Source organism: Quercus robur, chromosome 12 (genome assembly GCF_932294415.1).
Source record: "Quercus robur chromosome 12, dhQueRobu3.1, whole genome shotgun sequence".
Classification (NCBI taxonomy): Eukaryota; Viridiplantae; Streptophyta; class Magnoliopsida; order Fagales; family Fagaceae; genus Quercus; species Quercus robur.
In genome coordinates, this window is record NC_065545.1 from 8,070,358 (window position 1) to 8,094,112 (window position 23,755).

General features: G+C 35.4%; 3 protein-coding genes across 4 annotated transcripts in view; 1 reads left to right on the forward strand and 2 right to left on the reverse strand.

Moving 5' to 3' along the window:
* Positions 1-97, reverse strand: part of LOC126710384 (uncharacterized) — a 102,575-nt gene extending 102,478 nt beyond the window's left edge. The window contains exon 1 of the mRNA XM_050410813.1: positions 88-97. The gene's annotated coding sequence lies outside the window, so the exon portion shown is untranslated. The remainder of the gene's footprint in view (positions 1-87) is intronic.
* Positions 98-6,553: 6,456 nt separating this feature from the next.
* Positions 6,554-10,649, forward strand: LOC126707932 (uncharacterized). The gene is made up of 5 exons (XM_050407675.1): positions 6,554-7,009; positions 7,681-7,755; positions 7,983-8,122; positions 9,496-9,633; positions 10,235-10,649. The coding sequence occupies exons 1-5, from the start codon at positions 6,757-6,759 to the stop codon at positions 10,442-10,444; spliced, it is 816 nt and encodes a 271-aa protein (XP_050263632.1). The 5' UTR covers positions 6,554-6,756; the 3' UTR covers positions 10,445-10,649.
* Positions 10,650-12,291: 1,642 nt separating this feature from the next.
* Positions 12,292-17,667, reverse strand: LOC126707931 (phosphopantothenate--cysteine ligase 2-like). Of its 2 annotated transcripts, none has more exons than XM_050407674.1 (10): positions 17,302-17,667; positions 16,218-16,375; positions 15,973-16,096; positions 15,838-15,882; positions 15,646-15,731; positions 15,217-15,269; positions 15,005-15,064; positions 14,403-14,504; positions 13,269-13,388; positions 12,292-12,839 (listed from the first exon to the last, which is right to left on the reverse strand). In XM_050407674.1, the coding sequence occupies exons 2-10, from the start codon at positions 16,363-16,365 to the stop codon at positions 12,600-12,602; spliced, it is 978 nt and encodes a 325-aa protein (XP_050263631.1). In that variant the 5' UTR covers positions 16,366-16,375; positions 17,302-17,667; the 3' UTR covers positions 12,292-12,599. The 2 variants fall into 2 exon arrangements, with proteins under 2 accessions (XP_050263631.1, XP_050263630.1); XM_050407673.1 differs by lacking the exon at positions 17,302-17,667 and adding an exon at positions 16,900-17,037.
* Positions 17,668-23,755: the final 6,088 nt, after the last annotated feature.

Genomic DNA, 23,755 nt, shown 5'->3' on the forward strand with positions numbered 1-23,755 from the left:
GGAGACCGGACTTCTAGGTTTTTCTCACGGGAGGCTGTGGGGCACGTCTGTGTGGTTGGTTTCATCAGGCGATGCTTGGATTTGCACAGATCTGAGATTGATGTCACGGGTTTGCTTGAGTTTGTGGATGACACAGCACTGAGCCACGGTGTCTACGAGATGTCGTGGGGTCTAAATCCAGCAGACAAGCATATGTGACTTCTGATGACTAAACCCTAGATTAATAGACTTCTAGTACAAGCAAGAGGCTTAGCTTGCACCCAAAGTAGAATTAGTGTATTAGACTTGGACCTATTACATTAGGCTAATATATCTAATATATTTCTCACACTTTATTTGGCTGAGCTTAATTTCATTTTCTTAAATAGAATGTACAAAAAAAAAAAAAAGAGTGTTTGTTAAAAAAAAAAGTTTTATATAAACTACTGGTTAAATTAAACGTATATTTTAAGCTTAAGATTGACCCCACTGATTGGCAAATGGAATGCAGAAAAGAAATAATTGCTAGAAATGCTTCAGAATTAGAAACAGAGAATATTTTTTTTTTGAGACAAAGGTAAGCGAAATATTATTAAGAAAACCCAAAACTAAAAAATACACCACAAGTTCAAGGCAAATCCGAATGGAAAACATCTTCCACATCTTCAAGCAGAGATTCTACCCATACATCAGTATCTGCAGATAAAACTGCTTTTTTAGCTAAACAATGAGCTAACCTATTCCCCTCACGCCGAACATGCTGAAACAAACAGCTCCTCAACGTTCCTCCAATTTGCTTAGGTTCATCAATAATGTGGCCAAACAAAGTACGACAGCGACCAAAGCCTTTCAAAGCAGCAATAACCCAACTACAATCACCTTCAATAATCACTTGAAACACACACAACTTTGCAGCAAACCTCACTGCCCTACGAGCTGCCAAAGCTTCAGCCATTTCAACAGATTGAACCGAGCCAATATTCTACCACAAAGCTCTAATAATCTGCCCATCATAGTCACAAACAACTACACCAACACCTGCTGACCCGGTTTTTGCAAAGAAAGTTGCATCGAAGTTCACTTTGTAATGATCCTGAGGGGGAGGAGACCAACGCACCAGGGACCGACGCACTGGCACACTCTGTACTTGAGGATTAACTTCCCAAAACTCATCAACTAAGCCTCGAGCTCGCTCACCCAGTTCATGCAACGGCCACACTGATTGGCACTTTCTCAACCTGTTACGGAACTACCACAGACACCACGCGACAGTAGCAAAAAGCGCAACACGATAACATGAACCATGATTAAACAAAACCTCCAACAGCTCCAAAAACGTCCTGCACTTTGCCTGAACCAAAAACAAAAAACCCGAATCTGTCATCCAAACCGAACGAACTTGATCACAAAGCCATAACGCATGCATCACCGATTCCGAATGATCACCACAACCATCACAAACATTACCAACAGGGATATGCCGAGCCACCAAGTTCTGTTTTGTGGGCAAAGAATCCTTTGCAGCACGCCACAAGAAATGTCTAATTTTATGAGGAACATGGACCTTCCAAATTTTCTTCCACACCGAACCATCACCAGAAGGAGCAGAAGAACTTGGCAGCGACTGGTTCTCAATATCAACAAGCATTCTATATGCACTCCTTACACTATAATCCCCATCAGCAGTCAAAGGCCAAATCAAAATATCCTCCTATCCATCCGCACAAACCTGGATTTTGCACACCATATCCGCTTCCCATGGTAAAAAACAGCTTGCCAGACGCCCCGGGTCCCAAGTCCGTGTACCAGGTAGGAACAGATCACACACCCTACTAACATCATTATTGGTGTTGGGTGAAATAATTTTACTATGGTTGAGATCAGGCAGCCACCTATGATGCCAAACATCTATCATTTGTCCACTACCTACCCTCCATATCGCACCTTTCTCAATGACACTACGTGCAGTCAAAATACTCTGCCATGCATAAGAACACTTAGGGTGAATTGGGGCATCAAAAATATTACCATTTGGAAAATACTTAGCACTAAAGACTTTAAAGAGAAGTGTATCTTGGTGATGAAAAAAACCCCAAACCTGTTTAGCCAATAACACCTGATTGAACTTCTGAAAGTCCCAAAACCCCATGCCACCAATTGATTTAGAAGAACATAAAGAGCTCCATTTAACCCAATGAATTTTTCTCGCATCCCCACTACCCCACCAAAATTTCCGTATCATGGCTTCAATATCTTTGCAAAGACCCACCGGAAGCTTGAAGACGCTCATGGAATAAACCGGGATAGATTGGACCACTGCCTTAATCATAACTTCCCTCCCTGCTTAAGACAACAACTTTTCCTTCCACCCCTGCATTCGGCCCCAAATCCTTTCTTTGATCTGAGTAAAACATGCATTCCTATCCCAACCTACAAAGGAGGGCAACCCCAAATATTTCTCATAATTTTTGATGACCGGAACACCAAGGGCCACTTTTAGAGCTTCCTAAGTAGCTTCATCTGTATTCCTGCTGAAAAAGAGAGTAGTCTTCTCCTTATTGATCATCTGACCAGAAACAGTCTCATAAATGGCAAGCAATTCTTGAATTTTATTACGCTCCTCAAGAGTAGATTTACAAAAAATTAAACAATCGTCTGCAAAAAACAGGTGTGTTAGTTTAGGCCCATTTCTACAAAGAGAGAAACCATTAATCACTCCTTCATTTGCAGCATTTCGTAAGAGAGCATTCAACCCTTCAGCACAAAAAAGGAACAAATAAGGGGAAAGAGGATCCCCTTGTCGTAAACCACGAGAGGGAACAATCACATCTTTGGTTCACCATTCACAAGAATAGAATATGACACCGTAGTAATACACTCCATAATCAAAGCCACCCATATATCCGAAAATCCCATCTTGAGGAGAATTTTTTCAAGAAAAACCCATTCCACCCTATCATAAGCCTTGCTCATATCTAATTTCATAGCCATAAAACCTTTCTTGCCTGAACAACTATTCTTCATATGATGCAAAGACTCAAAAGCAATTAAAATATTATCAGTAATCAAACGATCAGCAATAATAGCACTCTGGGTCTCAGAAATAATAGAATTAAGCAGAGGCTTGAGACGGTTTGCTATCGCCTTACTAATAATCTTATAAATCACATTACAAAGGCTTATAGGATGGAAATCAGAAACCCTTTCGGGGTTTTGGATTTTAGGGATCAGAGTAATAAAGGTATGGTTTATAGACCTAAGGATAGACCTTGAATTTAAACAAGATAAAACAGCCTGAGAAACATCCATACCAATATCAATCCAGTAAGTTTGAAAAAATAAAGGCGGCATACCATCCGGACCAGGGGCTTTAAGTGGAGCCATCCCCTTAATTGCTTCTCCCACCTCCTCACTTGTGAAAGGTCTATCAAGTTCTGCTCTCATATCATCAGTTACTACAGCATTCACCCCATCCAACACACGATCTAAATCCTGTGGAGTTGAGGAAGTAAAGAGATTAGTATAAAAATCATTAAGGAAAGCCGAAAATACCTCTTCATCCTCTTTCCAAACCCCATTCCCATCATGCAACCCCTTAATAAAATTCTTCCTCTTCCTTTGAGTAGCAGTCCCATGAAAAAACTTAGTATTCTGATCCCCATTCTTCAACCACTGAACCCTAGACCGTTGTTGCCACATTTTCTTCTCTTTGTCATGTGATACATTCAACTCCTGTTTCAATCGAATCACCTCCTCATGATCCCCAGATTTGGCCGAAACCTCTTCAGCATGCCACAATTTCTCCTTCACTTGCTTTATCTGATTTTTAACATTGCCAAAGTGATCCTAACTCCAAGATTTTAACCGTTTCTTACACCTTTTTAATTTTGTTGCAGTCACAAACATAGGTGTACCATTAGGGGCACAATCCCAAGCTCTTGTTATCACCTTTTTACATTCAGGATCTGAAATCCACATAGATTCAAACCGGAAAGGCTTCCTACGCCATTTTTGTTGCTCACCATTATCATCCAAATAAAGAAGAATCGGCCTATGGTCTGAGGTAAAGCAATTTAGGTGTCTCACCCTACCTGTGGGAAAACAAGTTAACCATTCATAATTTGCAACACCCCTATCCAACCTTTCCCAAATCCATTCTCCCCTTCGCCTCCCATGCCAAGTAAACTCCGGTCCCGAAAAGCCTAGGTCAACAAACCCACAATGGTCCAATACTTCTCTAAAGTTTTGCATCAAAGAATGAGCCCGTGGAGCCCCACCTCTCTTATCTCCCACCTCCAAAAGTTCATTAAAATCACCCAAACAGCACCAAGGAAGCTTCAGCTTTGAGCTAAGCATTCTTAGCATATCTAACCTTCACTTCTATGATTTGTATCAGGCTCCCCATAGAAACCAATCAATCTCCAAGCATTCTCTGAACCACCATGCACAATAGAATCAATATGGTAGTTCGAAAAACTATCCACCCACACATCCACCTCCTTCTTCCACAAAAGAGCTAAACCACCACCCTTATCGTTACTAGGAACAGTAAAACATCCATAAAAAAGAATCCTATCTCGAACCCATTTCATATGCTCCTTAGATGACCATGTTTCAAATAAAAACACAATCATGGGATCTTGTGCTTGCATAATGTCGACAAGCTCTTGAACTGCACGTCGGTTCCCAAGCCCCCTACAGTTCTAAGCTAAGGCTTTCATGGCTGTCGGCGGGGCTGAACCTCAGCCTCCACCGTTAAATTCTTAAACTCAACCACCTGTTTCTTCCTACCAACATTCACAAGTCTCAGTTCCTCACTTGAATCCTCTCTTGGTCGCTTTAAAGGTGTCGATCCCAACCCATCTGAAGGCAAACCACCCATTCTGCCTGATTTGGAATGACCATTTGTCCCCACCAGTTCAGTAGGCTCCTTCCTAATCCCGCCTTGACCAGCCCGGTTATCCCACTCATCCAATCCAGTCACCTTTGAGGTCTCAAAACACCCTAGTGCAACATCAATTTCATCCAATTTAGCTTGAAAATCCTGGCTTACAAACCCCTCTACCTGTGCAGAAAGCATGCCAACTGAAGTGGTTTTTTCAAGGTTCACAGCATCCTCTAATCTAGCATGTACTACCTTTGGTTGCTACTCATCAAGTTCGGACAGCTCACTATGGTTCTGCTCAGCAATTTGAGCTTCAGACCCTCCTTCCTCCCTCCTTGCCTGACTCGTTGCATCCCTGTTATCCTCCCTCACCTCCGCTTCATAACCAACAACCCTTACAACCGTTTTCTTTGCCAAATTTGGAGTAACCGCTCGCATCCACGACTCGAATTGCTGGTCACTCTCCCTCAGCGTACCCTTCCTATTCAACCAAATAGAGCATCCTTTATCATGGTGAGTAAGTCGACCACACCAATAACAAAGGTTAGGCAAGCATTCGTATTTGAAGCTCGCCCAATTTTCCTCACCATTGCGCAATCCTATTTTTCTGCCTCTGCTCAAAGGTTTTGTCAAATCAACCTTCACCCTAACCCGCATAAAATTGCCACCTTCATAGTCCTCATTGTCTGCCCTACTGTTCATAACTTCCCCTACCACTGAGACAATATCTTGGACCACTCGCATATTCAAACTCCCCACAGGAAGATCATGAACCTATATCCAAAAGTGTGCACTATCAAACTCCAGGCCCTTCATCTCCGTCTGGCTTTGTATTCTTTTCAGGGCGACCAAATATTTGTCAAAAGTCCATGGTTCACCCGCTACAACTCTATCTATATCAGACTCCTCCGAGAACAAGAATAAAACTCGATGATTGCCCATGTCGCGTACTTCGAATCCCTTCTTAGTGTGCCAAAGTAATTTAAACGTTCGTGCGACGGCTTCCATGTTCAACGCTCTCCCTGTAAAAAACCTTACTGCCAAAAGAAACTTCCCATCAAGTCCTCCATCGTCTACATGATATGTATTTCCTTCAGACTCAGTCAATGAAAAAGACTCCCACAAAATCGAGAGATTGTCCATGCCTTAATCACTAGAAAAAACCTCACGTTCTGCCCTTCAAGAAACCAGAAAATAAACTACAGCCTCACTACAGGGAGTAGGCACGTATTCTACAAACTTAAGGTTGGCGCAGCCAAAGCCTTAGGTCAAAGAAAGATATCTATCCGACGATCCATGTGAGCACCCATTTGCTTAAAATTCGAGTTCACTAAACTCAATGTTAGCAAAATTGAATTCAAAAGAAACTATATATATAACTAAATAACTTTGGAGGAAGACTTTTCAATAATATTTTTTTGCAAAAAACGGAATATTTGGGAAAAGAGGCCACGTTATTAGGAATAGCAAATTCTGATTCCAAAAAATAATAATAATAAAACATAGGAAATCTTATTCATTATTATGGGATGAGGAAATGAGCAAAAAGGTAATTTACCTAAATCTCAACTGTCATTGTACAGAAAGCCTAACCGTCCATAAATCCCAATTTCGGAAAATAAAAATAAAAATAAAGAAAGAAAAATATTCCAAAAGATTTGGACTATATAGGATAAATCATTTTGAAAATTAAAAAAAAAAATCAGATTCAGTGAGATTCTCAAATGTAGGTCCCATTATCAGAACCTCTTTCAACTTCCTTCACGTCTTCAACCTCAGCTCAGCTACGCAAATCACGCCATTTTTTTTATATTTTATTTTTAAATTGTTGAAATAAAATTGAAGCCTTAGGGTTTGGGGGTTCGAAACTGAGCGATTTGTGCGGAGAGAAGATGAGCAATCTGAGAACAATATGTAGGCCGTACACGGTGTTCTCCTCCATCATTTCTTGCAGACAGAGACAGCGAGCACGACCTAGGGTTTCCCTTCCAAACCCTAATTACGGGCCTCAATTCTCCTCTGCCTGGTTCGATTCCTTGGGCTTGAATTCCAATGGTGCTGAGCCCTGGTTTCGTGTCAACCAGAGGAGGACCCTGGTTCACGCTTGCAATTGGTCCGATCAGAAATCTCCCTACGAAACTCTCGGTATCTATTTCTCTTTTTCTTTTTACTGTTCCTCATAGCTTTCAAATCAGTTCTAGAAATCATACACACAATTACAATTACAAGCAATTTTTTTTTTTTTTTTTTTTTAATTTAGTGATTATGTGCTTTGTAAGCTTTTACAATAATATATGTGTGGATTTGAATAATTTGTGATAAATTACCGATTGTCTTGAAAGCTTGAAAAAAATGATTAATTTAATAATTTAATCTAACATCACCTTTACTTGTGGGACGAAACTGCTGTGGGGTCCAAAATAAATGAGAAAATTTTTTAAAGTGGGAGGTAAGGTGGAGCCAGGGCTTGAATCTACTCTGATACCGTGAAAAATTGTTGATGGTTCCAAAAGTTTAAACATTTCAGATAATCGGTAATTTATCATTTAATGTAACAATTTGTAACATCCTTATATATGTGAATAATTGGACAAAAGGATGAATTAGATTATTGAAGAAAAAAAAAAATTAAAGCTTTATACATTTAAAAGATATGGTTTTTATATATGTTTGTTTTTAACTTATACATAAGCATGTTATTCAAGTTTATGTGCTGTTAGGTAACTTGTAGACTTTTGGAAGGTTTGTTCTATTTGAATGTTGATGGGTGCTTAACAAATTGTGTCTCAAATTTGTTTCCTTTGGTTTTGATACAGAGTTAGAGAGAGATGCTGATGAGGAGCAAATAAAGTTGGCTTACAGACGCTTGGCCAAATTTTATCATCCAGATGGTTTGTCCTTTACTATGACTTTCACTTTTCGGGTTAAGTTTTCGTATGGATTGTTTCTATAGATTTTTTTTTTGGGCTGGAAGGGGGGTTGTTAATTTCATGGTGGATGTCAGCGCAAAATGTTCTTTGCAACTTGTTTCTTATTTTCTGTTCTGTACGGTGTATGCTTAGAAGTTGGCCCTTATTCTTGGACTTGGTATTGATCCAGTCATCTTTCTTGTTTCAAGTTTATGACGGTAGAGGGACTCTTGAGGAAGGAGAAACAACTGAAGCTAGATTTATTAAGATTCAAGCTGCTTATGAGTTGCTCGGAGATGATGAGAAGCGGAGGAAATATGATATGGATAACCGGGTCAACCCAATGAAAGTAAGTTATAATAATTTATACTTTAAACAAAATTATAATAATTTTTATATTTTAATCACTGTGTCACTTCATAGTTTGCTTTAGATGTCCACATGTTAATATTTTTTAGTATTATTATGGAGCATAGAAAAGATGTCTAATTTTTATCTTATATATGTTAATCATTGGACAGCTTGGCATTCAAGAATTTTAGTGTTATATTGAAATTATTGGTAATTATACTTGGTGATAATTTTTATTATGAATCATATGTTGTTACTTTCATTTATCCTTTGTGAAGTTCCCGATTGCATTATAAACTATTGTAGCACAATACTAGCTGCATTTGGAATCTAACAACTTTGCACATGCTCACAAGAATTGTATCATTGTTAGTAAAAAGCAGTACCGGAGAATTTCTTCACCACAACATAACCATGAGAATGAGCAAAGCCAATTATTTATGAATTTTAAAATTTTCTAGTTTCATGGTAAGCTACATGAAGCATGCATTTGTGAGATATTTTGCGAGCTTTGTGTTATGAGTCACCTATTATGGTATTGTTAAATAATTTCAAAACTAAAATTCTCATACCACTATTTAGTCTATTTATACAAGAAAATGTGAAAATAATCACTATAATTATCAGCTTAGTAGTTCTAAGTTAGCATGATTTGGCAGTTTTATGACATACAAAATACATAGATAATCATTAGCAAATTTTATTTGCTACTCCAGTGTGAAACTTTTGGGTGGGGAGATTATAGGACTGCTCAAACATATGAAAGGAAGAATATAACAATCATTAAGCAATACAAAGAACGCTCTAAATTCTCTCTTCATATTCTGCTTTTATGTGCAATACTTGCAAAGTATTTTAGCATAATCAATTAGTCCAATTTACTAAGCCTTTATTTTGATTTCCAACAATTCTGTTGAGTATAGTTACTTTTAAGTCTTTGCTTTGCATTCTGTGCTTTAAGTTTTATGAAAGGTATAAACATATTCAATATCATACCTGTAAATATACATAATTTGTTTTAGTGCTTCACATAGGTTGTCCTATAGGGTAAATATGTAAGGCTCTAAACTCTTGGTTGAGATATTGACCAAGATGCTTTGGAGTATATTTTCACCTAAAAGTTGATGCTAAAATAATCAATTTCAGTTTTATTTAAACTGTTCACGTTCAATTCTTCAACTTAGTGCACCATTCAGCTTCCAAAATACATAAACTTCCAGCCTCCAAATGCACTATCTCTTTTATATATGCATAAAATTGATGATTCAGTTCATTGGTTATTGATTAGATGATGCGTTTTTTGCAAATTTATAATTGAATCCTCATGTTAGCTGCTTTAGTAATGGTGTTTTATGTTCACTAATATATCAGGCATCTCAAGCATGGATGGAGTGGCTTATGAAAAAGAGAAAAGCTTTTGATCAGCGGGGTGATATGGCCATTGCAGCTTGGGCTGAGCAGCAGCAGCGTGAAATGAGTCTTCGTGCTCGCCGTCTTGCTCGTTCAAAGGTATTGATTTAAATTATATCTCCAACTAGTTGAAAAAATTGCTCTCAAGCTACCTATGTCTTGACTCAAACGACACTTCCCCCTCTGACAAGATTGGGGTGGAGGATGAGGTTGTGGTTTAAAAATAGGTTTGTGTGTAACTTACCAGTAAAAGAATGCTCTCAAGCTCCATCTTTCTCTTATAACAGCCTATTGACCTAGCTCTTTGTTCTCTTTTTTATATTTTTCAAATAAAATTATACTGATTCTGCACCATATAAATACCTTTTATTTAAAACAAGATAAGTTGAAAATTGATTCTCAAAACTGGATGGAAAGTAGAATTGAGACAATTATTCTGCAAATCATAATTGTTTTGTGCAGCATTAAAGATATAATTCTTCCCTTCTAATTATTTGATGGATACCGAAAGGCCCTGCCTCTTGCAGTTAGAAAAGTATAGCTATAGGCATCATACCACACCATATTTTCTGGTGATTCACATTTAAAATAATAGCTTCCGCAAAGTTTCTTCTTTGATCTCACTTTTCACTAATAGAATCCTTTAATTATTCTCCACATTTTTGCTGCAATTCTTTCTTAAAATCTATTGCAATTCCAGGTTGACCCTGAAGAAGAGAAAAGAATTCTGGCCAGAGAAAAAAAGGCATACCAGGAGTATTTCTCCAGCACCCTTAAACGGCATACACTTGTCCTAAAGAAAAGGGATTTGATGCGAAAGAAAGCAGAAGAAGAGAAGAAAAAGGTAATCAGTCAACTTTTAGCTGCAGAGGGTCTTGAACTTGAGACAGATGATGATGAGGCGCTGTAGACAATTTACTTCACTCACTGTCATCCCAAATCTTATTATAGAATACATTCTAGAGTATCTCTTGGTGATACATAAATTTATTGTATAAAAAGTGGAAAATGTATAGTATTCCTTCAAGAGTTTAGAGAAATGAATGGGAAATTACCATTTACAAATAAAAAAGTGCTTTCCGGGTGTGCCACACTCACGCCCGGTGTGATGTTTAGTCAGTTGTTCACCTGTTTGGAATGGAGCCTTTGTTTTTAGTTGGTACCTGGTACTTATTTTGCTGGAATGGTGAAAGGTGATCATGCTATAAGAAACTTATATAAGCGTGATAAAGTTGTATGCGGACCTGTAGCCTGATAGGCTCTTGACTTGGAAGTTGTACCTGTACCCTCACTAGGCATAGGTAGATTCACCAGGGATATTAGGTCCACATATCCATTGTTTCGTGGAACTACTCTATAGCCTTATGGGCTGAAACATTGCGATTTAATGCGCTTGAAACTAAGGAGCCATTAGTTCACGACCTAAACAGTTGCAATATCTTTAAATTTGAGGTTGAGTTAAACCGGTTAATTTGGGTGTTGGTGCGCAGTCAAATTACAATTTGAACAATGGCGAGTTGTATTATAGAATCAGCTTTATTTCTTGCTTTCCATATAATTCACATGTAAGAGCATCCATATTGGTAGAGTTATTTTTTAAACTATTTTGCACAAAAAAAAAGTTATTTTATCTATTTTACCTATTCATTTTACTAAACATCCAGCATCAGTGGATCTATTTTAGTTTTCAACACAATAAAATAATATAAACATCACAATAAAATAATAAGAATAAAAGAACAATAGCAGCTTGAACACATAAACAATATATAGCAGTGTGAACACTATATAAAAAAGGAAAAAAAAAATGAGTAAAAAAAGTGTGAACGCATGAACAATAGCAGTGTGAACACAGAAGAAGAGAAATAAGAATAAAAGAAAGAATAAAAATGAGTAAAATACAACCGTTACATAAGATAAAATCATTTAGAAATGTTGTAATAGGATCGCAGCTTTGTTAACTGACTCCAGGTGGTCAGGGCTTGACAACTAGGAAAGAGCTATCTAAATAAATAAAATGGCAACTATGCAGCTCATCTAGCAGGATCTAAAACTCAAGGCTGTCAAGCTGAATGAAGAGGCAACATTATTGCCAATAATTACTTTCTGCTGCTCCAAAATTTGAAATGCACCTAGCTGGGCTTAGGATCTCTGAAAGTGTGGCTTCAATATTTTCTGACTAATGTGATCAGCCCTAAAACTTGACGTCCAGTTTTTTTGGGATGTCATGGGTTGTCATATGCTAATGCAAACACAATTGTGTTGGTTCCATTTCACACTGAAAAATAAAAAAGATATAATACATAGATGACAATTTCACACCAAACAAACCATCCATGAATTCTTTGGATTCAATGATTCAGGAGACCCACCTCTAGCCTGTAGGGTTAGGTACAGAAAGGAGGTCAAGCAATGTTATTTGATAGATCACAGCATACAGCATACAGCATTGACTTTTCCAATTTCACATATATCGGCCTGATATCACATAGATATAAGTGCATGACATTATGGTTTTAGTGTAGCTGCTTATGATGTTCAATGAAACTGCAGTTATTCATAATAAAGTAATTAAATTGTACGTTGACCATCAACTTACAACCCTTGTTTTTGTGGGCTTGGGATTAACTGTTAACAAAACATATAACACAAAATACAGACGCATGCGAAGTCAAACTGCATCAATGGACAATGATATTTTATATTTCATAACTTCAAATTTCTTTGAGACATAATAGGAAAGAGGAAACACTATCATCAATAGAAGGAGCAACTTTATTCACTTTTTGCCACAGTATATAGGGATTACAATGTTGGAACAACTTTATTCACTTTTTGTCACAGTATAGAGAGATTACAATGTTTGCCATAATCTCCCCCCTTTGAAGTTATTCTGTAAGCACTGATTGAAATCAAAATTTGCTTTTTATATCTTTTTATTTTTTGCCCAAAGGCAGTCAGCCTACCAGATAATCCAAATGATTATCATAAGGACCTGCTACCATAAAGCAATTTTTGGTAAATGTCTACTATATCAACTTTTGATGATGTTTTAGGCTTAGATATCATATATCTGGCTTCTCAACATAAGCTGAATGTCTCTCCACAATAACTCTAATCAGGGGATTCTCCACAACATCACCAACTTGAGTCTTGTCACGGCGAACTGATATCTTTTCATTGCTTGTAACAACTACAACCTCGTCTTTGCGAGTTAAAAGCTCATTTGCCACAACCATATGCATCTTGTACTTTTTAAGAGCCATATCAGCCTTCTCCAAAAGTATTTTTATATCTGTCTCTAGCTGTTTAGTCAAGCAGAGGAAAACTTTCAGTACCATCTCATTATAAAATAATAAAAAGTCCAGGAACTTATAGCAAAATGCTTTCTATGCAAAGTTCAAGAGGAAGGGAGAGTAACAGGCCCTCCACTTTCTTCAAGACATAGGGGATTATGAAAGACCATACATCCTCTGCCTACCCTTTTCTATTTCTCAAATTCACATTACCAAAGAAGTATATGAAGCTAAAAAAATTGTGAATGCATCTCTGTTCAGTGGAAGTCCTAAACAAACCTATTTAAGTCCCCCACAGATGACCTTGCCTCACTGATTCTCTCTCTCATGACATCATTGCAGATGTTGCTATATATCGTTATAAAATAATTTATGGGTATGTCAAACCTTTTATATTCACCCAAGTAAAATTAACTAGTGGTGGCAAAAATATTCAACCTTGAAAGATATGCAGAAAGCCATTGGAGCCCAATCTTTCCTCAGGACCGAGAGCATCTTTGGCACTTGAACAAGTCGCATGTCCAGAGGACCAGATGCTGATTGTATTTTGTGTTCTGCCTGCAAACAAAGCCATATCTTTTATAAAGAAAAGTACAAGACTTTCCAATTTCATGAAAAGTATTTCTCAGCACTTGTTTGTGAGTCAATAGAAGAGTGGACTAAAGTTATGAGAGCAGTCACAAGTTTCTAGTAGAGGAATCCTATGCTAAGGAAATGGCGCAAAATCTAATATGCCAAGTTAAATAAATTTGAGCTAACTTCCTTGGCTACAGTTGGAACTTCAAAAGGCAAATCTGTGCTCTTCTTAGGTTTTTGTTGTTACTGATATAAAATATGATACTAATTTTAGATGAATTTGAATTATATAGTCAGCCTAAAATCCAACATGCAGCTAACCAGCGAAAGACTGAACTTACTCCAAGTCAGACCAATATCTGATAAATTTTGTTAAATACCATTTTTTTAATACATTTATAACAAAGAATTGATTTTCAGTCTGTTTATACATGATGATATTGGGAGAATTCTGTAAACAATCATGTGCTCTACAATGGTCAAAATAAAATGACAAAGAAGATCAAAATTATTTTACCCCTGCAATATATGATTGCCAATTAAGTGATGCGTGAGACAAGATGAATAAGAAATACAATAACTAACCTTTTTATTTTCTTTTTTTCCTTTTTTCCCCCTTTCAAAAACACCTCAAACATACAATTATAAATAATCATCTGTCAGATTTTCTTGAATATCAGAAAAAATGGCACCAAGCTTATTGTGGGTTTACAAATTAAGTAAAAATTCTTTCAGTGTTCACAAAATCCATTTTCCAGAGTACCAAATGCAGCAGTACAGAGGGAGTAAAAACTAAAAAGTGCAATCTTTAAAAGCTCTAAATATATTAAATCATTGCTAGGCTAATTCAAGGACCATAAAGGCCAGGCATAAGCTCACCTATAAAAAAGAATTAAAAACCTTCCAAGGGATAATTTTTTTTTTTTTCCTGAGTACCAAATGCATCCAAAAGGATGGAATAAAAGAAAGACAATATTCAACATATTAAACCATTACCATGCTCTTCCAAGGAACATAAAAGTCAGAAACTGCAGCTGCAAGATAAAACATTGCATGTGCCCCAAGACTCCCCAATGAAGTTGCAACCATCTGCAACATCTGCTCATAATCAAAGAGTAGGTAGTCAGCTATTATGTTCAAAGCCACCACACACTTTTGTAACATCAAATAAAGCAGCAACAAGTTTCTAGGTTGGAAAATTAGCCTGAAACAAGAAATAAAACAAATATTTTATAATACCTAGGCACTTTAACAAAATGGTTTTACCAAAGAGAAATAGTAAATTTATACAAGGGAAAGGGTAACCATATACATGCAACAATTTGCACCATAAGGGATTCAATATAATCATCAAATGCAATTCAGTGCCAAAAAATAATAATAAAAAATGGGAAAAAACTGTTGACTGTTCAAGGGGCATTGTACATGAAGTAAAGCCATCCAACAGAAAACAAATCATACAATCTTAAGAGTTAAGATTCCTAAATGTTATATATAAACTTTTTTTTTTTTTTCACCTAAGCAATATACTGTCTTCAAGAAAAATATGCAATTATATAATTAAAAGTAAACTACAAAGAAAAACAAATAATGATCACCTGAAGATACTCAAATATGGTTGTAAAGGGAAGTTTTAACAAGAAGCCTTCTGCTACTGCCTGCAATAACAAAAAGCCAAAGTGGCCCACTGTTATGCTGAGTTAATCTTCATCCATCGCATTATAAACAAAGAGAGCAAAGAGTCAAAATTCAAGGGGAAAAGGGGAAGAAAAACATGCAAAACATATATACACATATCAATAGTCCATACAGCATGATGCTCAGAAATAGCCTTCTTCACTGCTTCAGAATGTGACTCGCGCACTGAATTATGAAACAAAATTCAGTCATTTTAATAAGAACCATCAGTGCATTATATAATATTTGATCATAAGAATTTTAAATTAAAGTTCTAAAAAAATACAGGACAAAGTAACAGTAAAAAATTCCCCTCCCACAATTAAAAGACAAAAACCCCCCAAATCCCACTCCAGTTATGTCATTCTATGATTAGGTCCTACATATCAGTTCACAAAATCTGAGAAAAAAAAAAATAAATAAATTAACTTCTAAAGAGAAACATAAATAACAGATAACAAGATATAATGCGACTAAGGTGATTGTGGAGAAAAATTGACATCTTGGCATTTTTTATATTGAATAATTGGGTCATGGCTTTCAAGTAACAGAAGCTACAAACCTTGTATACTAGACTCATCAGTGTATTCAAAACATTCAAGTAAGGGATCCTCAGGAAGAGATCTACAGTATGGCTGGTAGGATCCCCTGCATAAATTCCATACATTACCCACCATATGACAAGAAGAATTCCCACTTGTAAACTTCTTGGAGTTAACGGATGGCATAAAACGCACTAAAGACTAGAATTCACCTCCTATATAAAAAGATAACTGCATATCCGGCCTTTATAAAATACCTGCAAGACAATCAGCATACCAATATAGTTAACATATCATGTCGCTTTGCAAATTAAAAAATTCGTTCAATAAGGAGTAAAGTGCCATACTCCGTGGATGTTGCCCCTCTATGGCCCGAGCTGAAGTTATCAATGTAGCGCACACAACGTTGCTCCAAAGGAACAGTTGTACCACCGGATGTCACACACGCAACTCTCCTAGCTTCTCCATTTCCTAAAAACATGTTTCAAATCAAAACGAACACACTATTTAATATATAATAAATGGAGACCAATTCAACTCAAGAAACTTAAAAAAAATGTATCCGTGTGATTAAACTAGAGGGTGAACTTGCCTAGTGATAACGAATTCCTCTCGATGAATTTCTTCAATTTTTCACCGATATCATCACTGTTTTTTAGAGGAGGAGCTGATTCAAAAAATGATTTGATTTCTGCATCCAGTGTTTCTTGTGGAACTCCCAGTCCATTTGTTATATCCATCACAAAAATCCTACAGTTATTTTCTTGTCAAAAACCCCAAACTTGAATTCACACACACAGAAATCATGTCATAGCCCACAAGTTCGGGACTTGATAGCTGATAGAGGATATTAAGTACAACAGCAACAACAACAAAAGAAAAAAAGAAAGAAGATAGTGAATGAAATATGAAACATCAGCGTGATATAAAAGCTACCTCATACTCTTAACTAAAAGAATAAGTATATGAATACTAAATTTAAACCCAACCCAAAAAAAAAAGGGTAAAGATCATTACTAGAATATGAAAGGAATTGAAAACAGATCCAATTAGGCAATAAATTTTTTGATTTTTAATAATACCCATTAAAATTTAGATAAATGTTAACCTCAGAGAAAGCATAACAAACAAATCCCACGCAGAAACTAGTTAAAAATGATGGGATTTGTAACCCTATCAATGAACATGAACCCGCTGAGGTACCAGAACCAATACAAAAACGAAGCAAAGAAAAAAGGAAGAATTTTGATTGAGTTTACAGTACAAACACTTACCTTAAAAATGTGAGAAATGAGTGAAAGGGTCAAAGTTTTCAATTGTGTGTGTGAGATAAGAAGACTCGAAAGCGTTTATATAGATATTCCGGGAGACTGTTTCGAGAGCTCAAATGTTTCTGCAGTGAGATTCATTAATCAAAGGACTAGTACTTTTTTTTTTTTTTTTTTTTGAGATTACACCTATTTTGCCCAAGAAACATCAACCAAAAACACATTATCCACGTGTGGTTTAAAAAATAACACTTTATTCACTGGGTCTAAAAAATGACACTTTACCCGACCTTAATCTGAATTTGAATAAATCAAAACAAATCTGAGATTCCAATTTTGTTACAAAAATTTTCATTTTTCTCTATAATTTAATGCAAAGAGAAATATCCGAAGTATAGAATTTCTTACCTGATAAATTAGAAGGCAAGGGACTCTGAGAGAGAGAGAGGAGAGTGAATATTAATTGGGTTGAAATTGAAGGAGGAGACTTGTAAAGTTGGATTTGTAATTTTATATAATGAAATTTCGTTGATACGATAACATAGGACTCTGTTAAGCGTACGGGGTTGTGTTGTGTGGATATGGTCCGATGTGGTAACTGAGAAGGAAGCGTTGGAGTGAAATATGGAACCTTGATTTTAGGTGGGAACTTATTTTACTTGTGGGTTAAGTTCTGATGAACGGCTTTAGTATTTTTCAACCCAGAAAATGAAAGGAATAAATAATAAAGAGAGAGGGTGAAGGTTGTAGGGCAGGTTTGTTTCTCTAAGATTATGTGTTTTGATTTAGTTTCTATTGTGTTTATAAGTTAAGATTTTATGTTTTGATTCAGTTTCTATTGTGTTTTTAAGTTAAATGTCGTTAGACTAACAGCAAGACCATACATGGGCAACGTGTTATTAACTGATCAAATTATAAGTGAATAAAGTGTCATTTTTTAAATCACAATGATTAAAGTATTTTTCGAACAAATCATACTCGAGCAAAGTGTAATTTTTCTTTTTTGTTGGTTTTTTGTTTTTTGAATGTATTGTGATTTGCAATTTCAACGTCCGTTTTTGATAATTGTACTCTTAAATTAAGATATCACTCAATTTTTGATATAAATGAAAATTGAATCTCAAATCTCTTATTCAAATATTAAAATTTTTACCTAATCTCTTAATTTGTAATTGTTATACTGTCTTTTCTTTTTCTTTTTTTCTAAAGTAATTTTAATTGTTGGTCAAATGTATAAAGAGTGAGACTTTAATAGCCGCCGCCAATGTTAACGATGACAATATAGCTTTATCACAAACTCAAAGACCACAATTAAGGTAAGGGTGAGGCACCATCCCAACTAACATGTCCCGCTCAATTCCTAAAAAGACTAAAGTTTGGTTTTGGGGTGAGTGATCCATTTTGGCGGTAGCAGATAGGGAATATTCATATGAATTAAATTTGATTTCAATCATGGAAACATCTTGATAGTTAAGAGACAAGTGGGGAATTTTATTTGATATATATATATATATATATAGTTATTGAGCATCCACATTGGTGGAGCTATTTTTTTTAGTTATTTAGTATTATAAAAAGTTACTTTATCTATTTTATCTATTCACTTTATAAAATATTCAGCATTAATGGATCTATTTTAGCTTTCAATACAATAAAATAATATAAATATCACAATAAAATCATATAAGAATAAAAGAATAATAGCAATGTGAACGCACAAACAATATATAGCAATGTAAACGTTATATAAAAAAAGAAAAAAAGAGAGTAAAAGAAGTGTGAACGCCATGAAGTTCCTCCACCAAATTGTAGTATGAAATCATCTCCAAAGATTTCGGTTAGTGCAGGCATATGTCAAACGAAGAGAAATAAGAATAAAAGAAAGAATAAAAAAGAGTAAAATAATCAAAAGTAGTGTGAACACACAAATAAATTTTTTTTTTTTTTTTTAACCTTGTAGCGCAAAAAATATAGTTTTGGCTCCATCATTGTAGGGCACATTTTGATATTTGATGGTGCTAAAAATAGCAATATAGTTATTTAGCACCACCAATGTAGATGCTCTTCTATATAAGTAATCGTAACTTGTAAGTCAGCTTGTGTTTCCCAATTCAATAGCTTAAACCTTCTTCTTCTTCTTTTCTACTAACCAAAAAAAAAAAAAAATTCTTTTTTGTAATTGAACATTTTTTACACCCAAAAAAAAAAAAACTTAAATCACATTTGGTCCTTAATTTTTAGAGTTTGCTTTCATTTGTTCCTAATAAAATCAATTGAGTCAAAATTTAATTGATAAATTTTTTTAAAATAATGTTTCAAGAAAAATGCTTATACAACCCCTGAACTTTCAATCACTGGCCAAAACATCCCCTAAATATATTGGTCAATTTTGTCCATAAACTATACACATCTCCCAAATCAATACCTCTGTTAATTTGGCAATAAAAAACTAACTGAATAAAAGCATGTGAGATGCACATGTTTTTTAAAAACTAACTAAACCACACACGATAGAAAGAAGAGAGAGGAGAGACCGGCAGAAAAGAGAGAGAAAGAGGCGGTAGAACTAGAGCCACTGTAGAGTGTCTTTCCGTTGTCTCGACAGCGCCTTGGTGGTTCTGCTGTGCCATTCACCAACCACCACCTGGTAATTTTTTTCCCCTTTCTTACATATTGCTATTTAAATCCACAAAGAACTTTTTTTCTTATCTCCATGTGCGAATTTCTATAATAGAAATTCTTGATTTAGTTTAATTTTTGGGCTGGGTTTATGTGAAATTCTTGGTTTTTTTTTTTTTTTTTTTATCTCCATGTGTCGTTCACCAATTGTTGCTTTTGAGTATACTATAGAGCTGTTTGATTAAATGCCTGAAAGAGATATGAGTAGCTCTAATGGTTTAAACTTACTAATGAAGCCTGAAACTGGCTGCACGCATCAGTGGCTGTGCAAAATATGCACCCAATGTCAATGTTGTAATTGTAAAATATGGGACTCAAATAAATTCTTTATAGTAATCTTTTGGCAACTTTTGTCTGCCATCCAGTATTGCTGCGAAGGGAATGACACTTGTTCGACTTTTGAAGCTGTTGCAGAATTATACTTAAATCCATAAAGCCCACCTAGTTTACAATTAATTAACCATAATGCTACCTCACTCTTTTTCAGCTGGTGCAGAATTTATAATTAAAATCCATTGCTTAATCTTCTGGGCAATATGGCAACTTTATTTGCAACTAATCACTAACTTCCCATAGTTGATAAAGCTACATCATCAACAATCATTCTCATAGTTTCTTATAATTAGGGTGTGTTTACTTGTCCAAAACAGGTCTGGACAAAAACATTGGCTTCAAATTTTCGTTTACTACAAAGACTTATCTTGATTAAAAAAGTCAAAAAGGTTGGAAAAAATTCAGGAATATGATATTCCTCTCAGTTTCATAATTCACTTGGCCCCACGTTTTGCAATCTCCAACAAGTGTGATAAGTGCAAAGATAGATGTTATCATATTGAACTGGAAGCTGTAGATTCGTATGGTTCTAATCCAATTTGATAGACTGCTAAGCCACCACATTCAAGAAGAGAGGAATTGTCCTTTTATTGAATTCAAGTATTTTTTTTTTCCACTATTCTCTGTATTGTGTGTGTGTGTTTTTTTTCTCTCTAACTCTTCTATTAATGTTCTTGTTAATTTTTTGTTATAGCCATGGATGAATGTCCATTGTCACTCCTTGGAATTTTAAACCAAACAAAAAATTAAACCAAACCAAGAATTAATACCAAGAATTTCACAGAGACCCAACCAAAAAATTAAACCAAACCAAGAATTTCTACTATATAAATTTGCACATGGAGATAATAATTAAAAAAAAATGTTCTTTGTGGATTTAAATAGCAATATGTAAGAAAAGGAGAAAAAACATACCACGTAGTTGCTAGTGAACGGCATGGCGGAACCACCAAGGTGCCACCAGTACAAGGGCGGCAAGACAACAGAAAGACGCTCTGCAATGGCTCTGGTTCTACCTCCTCTCTCTCTCTCTCTTTCTTCTTTGCCGGTCAGACCTCTGGTCTCTCCTTTCTCTTCTTTCTATCGTGTGTGGTTTAATTAGTTTTTAAGGAACACCTGCATCTCACATGCTTTTATTCTATTAGTTTTTTGACACCAAACTAACAAAGGTATTGGTTTGGCAGATATGTATTGTTTATGAAGTAAATTGGCCAGTGACTGAAAATTTAGGGGGTGCATGGGCATTTTTCCCTAATGTTTCAATGTTCTCTTTGTTGTTATATGCTCATAGAAAAATTAATTGTTTAACAAATTAATTATAGGGCACATTGTCTTCTAAAAAACGAAATTATGGGTCACACTGGGATATGAATCATACAATTCCAATATCTTAGATCATAATGATCGACAACCCTTTTGAATCAATTGAGAAATAGACACCACATTTCTTTTTCTTTTTTTGAGAAACAAACACACACACATAAGAAAGATGAAAAAAATGTTCAAATATAAAAGTATACCACAAACTCTACTCAAAAGTTATAGTAATTTTTAAGGGGAACAAACACCATCCATTTAAACCTTCTGCATAGAACTTTTTATTTTTTACAAATCCATCATTATCATATCAAGTCAAGTAATTAAACAACATGAAGAATCCAAAGCTCCTGTTTGGCCACCAAGAAACCCCCAAAAAAAAAAAAAAAAACATTGAATCAGTTATAGGTCAAATCAGTTAGTTAAATTTCTAATTCAAAATAGTGAAAAATGAATATATGAAAGAAGATGTTTGATTTTCACCTTTATAGAAATTTTATCTAAATCCAAACAAAAAATAAACCAGAGAACCGAATTAGGGGCCAAAAACTTTTATCACAATTCCACACCAAGTAACTAATTTAATTCCCCGCTCAATTAATTAAACAAAATCTAAGATTTCAAAATTATATTTTATTTTTTTTCTATCATTTTTCTCATTTTAGGGCAAGGAATGGTTGGAACATGAGAAAAATGAATACAAAAAATCTGAAATTGCGGCATACCGACATCATATTCATTTCATGAGATGACTTTGCCGCATCCTATTATACCCATATGACAAAGCAAGTTGTGATGATGGAGATATAACATATTCGTAGGAGCAAAGTAGTTATCAAAGTCAACACTATAATTCAATTACATTTAAAAACCCAAAAAGTGTTAATTTTTTTAGGCTGGAGTTAGACCCATCCAACTTCTATTTAGTTCATGATTTGGACAGCTTATCTTTGTTGATCAAAGACATTAAATAAGGTACATTTTTGGGTTTATTAGTTCTAACCAAGGAAGTCACAATCGATCACCATCCACTAACCACTTCTTAAAAAGAGACTTGGGAGTTGAATCCTATGACTTCCTTCCCTTTTTGTGGACCAAAAAACTCTTTTTTTTTTTTTTTTTTTGAAGAGTGGACCAAAAAACTTTTACCTTTGAGGATTTGATCTTATTATCACTGATTTTTGGATGGCCCATTTTAGGTCCAATGGACTATACAGCTGGATGCAACCTCTTATGATAACGACTGTTTATTGGCCCACTAGAGGCCTAATGGACTACATAATGAGGGTAGTCTCATCTACCTTCCCTCCTTAATATGATTAGCTACAACTATAGGTTATCCTCCCAAAAAAAAAAAAAAAAAAAAAAAAAAAAAAAAAAAAAAAAAACCTATAACAATAACTATAGGTTTTTTCTTCAAAGGAAGAGCTATAAGTTAACTCACCTAAGGAGTGAAAAATGAACTTTTCTCTCACTGGCTTTCAGTAGTCTTGGAAAGTAAAAAAAAACTAATTTGCATTTTATTATGTAAGATTCAAACCTTCTCGGTATGTTAATTGATCGTAGTAGGGGCTTTCTTTCATTCTTTATATTTCCTTTTTCTTTTCCCTTTCTTTTTTCCTTACCTTGTTTTTGTACCAATTATGGATGGGGCTATGGAGGAGCTTTGGAAAAAGTTTCATCATTCTAAAGAGGAAAAAGGAGTTCTGGTTGTTAATTCTCATGAAGTAGCTCTCTCTAAATAACAAGCTCAGTTTAGCCTTCTTTTTAAAATTACAAATCAACAAAGATTTTAATAAGTAGGCGTTCAAAACTACCATTCAACAACTTTGGCGAGGCTCATATGGTGTAACTATCAAAGAAGTGGGGAACAATCTATTTTTGGCTATCTTTGCTAATGAGGAGGACATGGTTGAAGTTCTAGACAGAAGTCCATGGTCTTTTGATAAAAAACTTTTTTGTTACAGCATTTCAATGGTGATCTCAGCCCAAGTAAGGTTATTTTCCAACGTTCTCCCTTTTGGATTAGGGTTTTCAATGTTCATATTAAAAGTATGAATAGAACTATTGGTATTCGTATTGCCAATGAGATTGGTACTCCTCCTTTGGTTGATGCTCCAAAGAGTAGTCTTGCTTGGGGCCCTTTCCTTTGTATTGGAGTAGACATTGATATCACAAAACCTTTGATGAGGGGAAAAATAGTTCATATTGAAAATATGGAAGAATGATGGGTCTCTTTTAAGTATGAGAGACTACCTACCTTCTGCTATCGTTGTTGTATTCTTGGTCATCAAGATCATGAATTTATAAATAAAAAAATTAAAAAAAAAAAGGTTGTCTTTCTGCGGATGAGGATGAGTTCCAATTTGGGCCATGGCTTCATGCTATAGCTCCAAAAGTTGGTTAGAAGAAAAGTAATTTCAAACAATCCAAATCAAATGACAAAGATGAAGAGGAAATCTAGGTCTTTGAGGGGGAAGATGGTATAGCTGAGCCCTCCTTAATCCAGCAACAACTGATTGGTAATCTGTTG